The sequence below is a fragment of the Ischnura elegans genome, chromosome 12 (assembly GCF_921293095.1).
Source record: "Ischnura elegans chromosome 12, ioIscEleg1.1, whole genome shotgun sequence".
NCBI classification, from domain to species: domain Eukaryota; kingdom Metazoa; phylum Arthropoda; class Insecta; order Odonata; family Coenagrionidae; genus Ischnura; species Ischnura elegans.
In genome coordinates, this window is record NC_060257.1 from 61138971 (window position 1) to 61145602 (window position 6632).

General features: G+C 40.6%; 1 protein-coding gene across 1 annotated transcript; it reads right to left on the bottom strand.

The window, feature by feature from the left end:
- Nucleotides 1-3641: 3641 nt before the first annotated feature.
- Nucleotides 3642-4685, bottom strand: LOC124169502. The gene is made up of 3 exons (XM_046548138.1): nucleotides 4484-4685; nucleotides 3950-4343; nucleotides 3642-3868 (listed from the first exon to the last, which is right to left on the bottom strand). The coding sequence occupies exons 1-3, from the start codon at nucleotides 4639-4641 to the stop codon at nucleotides 3659-3661; spliced, it is 762 nt and encodes a 253-aa protein (XP_046404094.1). The 5' UTR covers nucleotides 4642-4685; the 3' UTR covers nucleotides 3642-3658.
- Between the last annotated feature and the right edge of the window lie 1947 nt (nucleotides 4686-6632).

A 6632-nucleotide genomic window follows, 5' to 3' on the forward strand; every position in this document is an offset into this window, starting at 1 on the left:
CTCTCTTCTAAGTCTAGACGTTGCGGCAGTTAAATCTCACCATTTGGTGTTCTTTGTCATCATTATGCCAGTTTTCATTCTCACTTCTCCAACGTAGGAGAAAATCTGTAGTCCTGCAGATGCTTTAGGATGTATGTCCATGCTAAAACCATTTTTCACCTTGCCTTGCATTTCAATGACATTCCTTCCGTAATGCGATGTGATGTATTCACTCCTGTTTAATGAGAAACCTGCCTAGGAAATGGAATGCTTTTCTGCTTCAGTACTACAAATTGAGTCTTTCTATTGTACCAGAAGCGGAGATCTTGTGTTCAAAATGATGAGAATAATCCCTGAAATTCGACCGCGATAGCTCACGTTGAATGTGGATTATAATTACGCTGCATCGGGGTTTTCACCTTCTCTTTGAATACTATTTTGATTAAAGTAACAGATAACGTTTCTTATTCGTTTGTAGAAACAAATAGGGATAATGTTTTTCAGTTATTATTTAGCGATAGTGATATTGGTCACGAAGAGAATTTATTAATTTAATTTAGTCAATCAATTATTTAGATTTAAAAAATTACGTTAAAATACTTCGAAGCCCAACCCAGTCATACCACTTTGAATTATCACTAAGTAGGAATGAAAACTGGTGCACGTCTTCCGAAAAAATCTGATATTTTTGTGATTACGTCATGTTATTCTTTGGGTACATAACCACTAGAACACCGGGTTAGAGAACTCGATCAGTTGTTCAGCGCAACTTTTTTTCAGCTCTGGAGTATGGTATGTCGTAATTGTAACCATCTTTTTTACCAACCATTGGAAAAAATTCTAGATTAATAATCTGGGCGTCTGATTTGTATTGTAGTCCTTAAAATCACAAAGCATTCCTGATTTCTGCCGTGAACTTTTTTTCGGTCAGTCAAATTGATCCGTGCATATGATTTTTAAAATAATAAAGATATTTATTTCACTGCCCAAAATAACACCTGGATACATAGATAAACACTGAAATTAGGCACGGAGATGATTCAATCTATCGTAGGGTTGCCATTCAACGAAAATAAGAGTGCTTAGCAGTACATTTTACAAAATATTTTAAGAAATAAGCAGCTCATTAATGACCCAGAAACAAGTGTTCTTATACAATGAATAAAAAGTATGTGAACAAAAAAACATATCAGAATACATTGATGGGTGATTTAAAAAAAATTGTAATCAAATAAAATTTAAAAATAAAAGAGTATACGCAACTAACAATCTCCAATGAACCTTTGTTGAGGAAAATTAAGTATTTGTCTCAAAAATAAATTCATCATTTTTATTCTATTCAACTAATTTCGCGCATGAGTTTTTCTCACCGTTGATATTTACTCTAAATTGATTTTTTGAGAACGATGGATGAGTCGGTCATGCCTCCCTATTAAGGAGGGAAGAGCCTTTACCTCCCGAAAGAATATTTAAGATATTTATAACACCGAGGGTTTCATTCTGAGCTTCCGGAGGCAGATTGGAAAGACATATCTCCTTCAATGAACAGCACATGCACGTTCAATATCTCTGACCCTTCTCCTTATGTAGTCTCGTATAGGCTCTTTATTCCAGTCATCATTTTCTATGACGTACTCAGCGAGTCCATTCCGTGGAAATAGTCGAAGATGGTATGCGTGTATATGCGACGCGCTGTCTCCTCAGACGTGACCTTGAAGCTTGCGGCTCGCTTATCCCGAGGTTTCTTTCATCTCCAGCGGAGAACATCTTATGGGTTTTATGCTTAATACAAGCATTCCTAAGCCATCTTAAAATTATCCCTATATTGATGACCTAATCAAAGCGGAAAAATATGCTGAATTCAAGAGAGAAGTATTTGGGGACCAATATGAAGTCGGTATTTGTGATTACTATGCTGTACTTCATCCACTAATGTACATATACATAATAACCAGCAAGCTGCCTCAAAGGCGTGTGGCAGGGGGTGTTTGGACACCAGCCGTTTTCACATAAAAATAAAGTGCTCTAACGAAGTTGGGACTAGCGTTTATTTAAGTCCTTTATGGTTCGGGGGAAAAACGAATTCCCATATCTATCCGTTCGGCAAAACATCTCTCTTAATTTATCGCTTCTGTCGGACCTGGAAATATAGTGCGGCTCTAATATTATGTTCTCCGTGTCGCTCTTAAAGATATCCATTCTAATTCGTTCAAGCAATCTAAGCCTAGCGCGCAGCTTCAGAGCCTGAGCACGTGTATTGAATCCATGATAAAAACCACAAATAAAAAATTAAAAAGCTATGGTACTTTTTCTCACCATTTATTAAAGACGACCGGTTTCGTCGCAGAGGCGACATGTTCAGGTACAGAAATCGTCCTGAAGATGAAGCATCTGCGACGAAACCGGTCGTCTTTAATAAATGGTGTGAAAAGTACCACACCTTTTACAATGGATTTTCACAAAGTTAAGCCTGAAATAATTGAGTTTATCGAAAACCACAAATGGTTATTTTAATATAAAGTATTACCCTACCGACCATTGTTTCGACATTCTACGGCATTTCTAAGGTGATACAACTAGCACTCTCTCATGTATTTCTACCAGGAGCTAAGGTAGGAGGGGGTGAATCGAAGAGACGTAATGGGAGTGGGAGGAGGAACAGTTTGAGCGAACAAATGAATGAAGGCCGATGACATCAAACAGACAACAAAGTAGGGTGGAGTAAAGGTCAAGGTTTTTTCGTCATAGGGAGGCTTAACTTTGGCAAAGGTTCTCCCTATGCAATCGAAAGTAGAAGTATGCTTTCTTTCCAGATTTGTCCTCTCTAGATTAGTATAGCATAACTTCTTGTTTTATTGGTAAATCGAATTACAATCCACCCAACGGAATAAAAACTTTTCAGGTTACCGTTTCAATTTCCTCTGTAAAATGAATCCTTTCTACCTAGTCTTGCCGTAAAAATTAAACTCTTCCTACTATTTTTAATGCATTTTCAGGACGTAATTAAGAAATAACATTCTTGCATTTCATGCTAGCACTAGCACTATCTTCCGTTTAAATTTGAATGAAATGAACGGCTCAGTAAAAGATTCATTCGAGCGATTCCACCTATCCGAATGTGGTCATTTTTATCCGGGAATATACCCAACCAACCCCCCTCTATGAGTTGCATGGACGTAGGAACCGCGGGGCATGTCGGGAAGCGTTGAACGACGTCGTCGAGGGGGTAACTATTATCTGTTCATTTTATCTCTGCGGGTCAACTTTCGTGAGATCCCGGACACTCTCGGAGGGCCTCGCTGAAGGGGGAGGGGCCTCGCTGAAGGGGAAGGGGCCTCGCTGAAGGGGAAGGGGTAGTACCGAGAGAGAGAGAGCAGGAGCGACCTTAACGTTGCCAAATGTACATAGCCGCCCTTGTGTTTCACTGAAAAGGTGTGACTCACACGTGGCCACAGATATTTTGGGCCCGGCGGCGAAACAATGCATACAATGTATTGAGGATAATCCCATCTCAGAAGCCAGGATATTGTCCGCTAAATGCGAGACCGCTGGTGAAAGGCATACATAGGCGTAACATTCTCATAAACGGGGAGTGCAAGGGAATTCGCGAGGATGAGGATGCAAAAAGAATGTAGAAAAGTAGCGCGACGGGTATTTTATTAAATAATTTATTTGTATCTTATTGCTGGAGTGGTGTGGCTAATATTTCAACCTCCTCGTCTTCCCTCCCGTCAGTGTCTTCATTTTCGGAGTCACTTTCCGTGAGCTGTATAATTATCGGCTCCATAATAGCGTCCCTAGCAATTTCTTTTTTCAGATCTTCATCTTGCAGCTGTTCTGCGTGACGGACACATGCAGCCCACGCATCCTGCGTCACTTCATCGATGACCTGCAAAATTAAAGTTCGCGCATCACTTATTCAATCCAACCAAGAATGTTAGCCAATCTCTCCAGTTTTGGCGATACCAACCTGATTAGTGATGTCTTCAAGGTCTTTCACCTTGAACGTGGTATTCCTTTCAGCTACCTGTCTTTTTACTTGTGCCCACACCATTTCAATTGGATTGTATTGGCAATGATATGGCGGAAGTCTTACGACAGTATGTCCTGCGTTTGCAGCCATAATATCTAGCTCGAATTCTTTTATCCCCTTCGCTGCTTGCACCAATTCCAATAATTCCGCCCTAGTCTGGCAACAGGTGTATGGGATATTCTTCTTCATTAGCCAATCCTGAATATCGGACTTCCTCGTGGAGGTCGTGGGCGGCTTATCCCTCACAACGGAGTGGTAGCTGGCATTGTCCATCACAATCACAGAATTTTTTATATCTCGCTGCTCCAAGACACTTAAAAAGTTTTGGAACCTGTGAATGAGTTTTAAAGAAGCACGAAGTTAACAATAAACATCAACTTCGCTTAAAAATCAACAAGAAGTGTGTATAATTTTTAATATAATATTTTTTTAAATAATACTGTGAAATTAATTCCTAAGTTTTAGACTTACCATTTCGTAAAGACGATTGCATTCATATCGCAATGGTAATCCGTATTTTTTTTGCCTTTACTCCGGAATACCAGCTTGCATTCGTTGAGGAAGCCAGTTTCCGCCGATCCCACATGACAAATTATTAATCTTGATCCCTTCCCGATGGGAACTTTCATCCCTCCTTCTTCATTCGGCCCTATCCAACATGCTCCTAAGGAGTAATTTTGATTTACCCAAGTTTCATCAAGATAAAAAATTGGCCTTGGTCCACTGCTCCGCAAGTTTTCCATTTTTCTGAGGAAAGAAATTCTGGCTGCGACAATGTCTCCCCTCTCCATAAGGAATTTCCTCCCATCCACTGTTCTTTTATAACGGAAGCCAATGTCCCTCATAGCCTTCCACAATGATGTGCGGCCACCGACAAATTCACCTGATTCCCTCATTTTTCTATGGACCTCAGTAATTTTTGGGAATTTCCCCTGGTCATAAAAATCGAGGATATTCCTCCGCAAAACAGTTTTTTGGAATTCATCAAGCTCTGTAACTGTCTTTCTCCTTGACTTTCTCCCTTTATAAGGGGATTTAAATTTCGGAGATCCTCCACTTTCGGGAGAGGTATTCCTGCCTGAAAAGGTTAAATAAATATTTATTTAAATCTACCAATTTTGCCTAAATGAACGAAAATTTAGGTTATAAAAATAGATTGTATTGTAGACAATATATACGAAGAAATGTAAGATTGGAAGTGAGATCATTACCTTCGCGAGCGATGGCCTGGATTCTTCTCAGGGGTAGCCCACAGGCTTCCGCAGCTCTTTCCTGGACTTTCTCGAGAGAAAGAATTGGTTGTCCCAATTCCTTTTCCCGTTGAAAATAACGAAGAACATTAAACACAATGCTCTTCGCGCTACTGCGAAGCAGCATGTTGACTTTCTTCTCCATAGCGCCTTCAATAAACACCCAAGGTATCGAAAACTATATAGGTTGTAATACCCAAAAGTAAATACGGAGTTGAGGAAAAGGGTTAGGGTTTGGTAAGAAAGGGATCGGAAAAGTACTGAGAGGGAATAGGTGGAGGGAGGGAGTCGGTGCTGATGGGAATACAAAAGATGAATAAAAATTTTCTGGAAAGGAGATGGAAAAGGATTGAAGTGGAAGAATAAGGAACAGTAAGTTATAAGTTGGATTTAAATGGAAGAATCGAAGAGCACCAAGAGGACGCGCGAGATTTGGCAACACTGCTAGCAGATTCACGAAGTTGACACGACGGAGGTCTGAGAGCGACTGACGTTCCGAAGTGCTAGACCACGCCTACTGCCTGCTGATTGGCAGAGGGAAAGTCACGTGTAGATAAACTTTCCCTCCTCTCACCCCAACTCTGTTAAGCCACACCAGCTCACCCGCAGAGATAAAATGAACAGATAATAGTAGAAGTAAGCCCAAACCCCCATCATTTCATATAATTCATTTTCAATGACTCATTGAACGATTCATTTGAAAATCCAACAGCCCTCCGAAAGTGAAAGTTTTCATTCGGGAATAAACCCATATTCCAGAACTCCGAGTGATCACTCGTACTCATTCGAGTGACCACTCATTCTCAAAATGAGTGTGATTGTTGATTGGTATTCCAAGAACACACACACACTCCACTCATTTGAGTGTCAGTATCGATACAAGTAACTGGGGATAGCTAGTTACTATCATCTTGTGGTGTTCTGCCCGTCGGCAGGTCCCTTGTGCCAACGCTGTCTCCATTCTTTCCTGTCTCCGGCCATTTCTTTGAAGTCTCTATATTTTCCTATTTTTAAGTTGTCAATCAACTTCAGCCTTCTCTTTCCCCTTCTTCTGAACGATTCATTTGAACGATTCCAGCACTCCGAATGTGGTCATTTACATTTGCGAATAAACTCAACCTCAATCATTTAATTTCATTCGTTTCCATCGCGTTATTGTTGTGGCCTGGGGAAATAAACGACTCAATGAACGATTCATTTGAACTATTCCAGCTATCCGAAAGTGGTCATTTTTATTCGGGAATATACCCAACCCAACCCCCCTCTACGAGTTGCATGGACGTGAGAACCGCGGGGCATGTCGGGAAGGGTTGAACGACGTCGTCGAGGGGGCAACTAGTAGGAAGGAGGGGGAGAGAAGGAAGGGGTGG

Coding starts and splice junctions, on each gene's coding strand:
- LOC124169502 (XM_046548138.1), bottom strand. CDS start 4,641: ATGAAAGTTCCCATCGGGAAGGGATCAAGATTAATAATTTGTCATGTG. Junction 4,344..4,483: donor GCAATCGTCTTTACGAAATG/GTAAGTCTAAAA, acceptor ACTCATTCACAG/GTTCCAAAACTTTTTAAGTG. Junction 3,869..3,949: donor TTGAAGACATCACTAATCAG/GTTGGTATCGCC, acceptor TTAATTTTGCAG/GTCATCGATGAAGTGACGCA.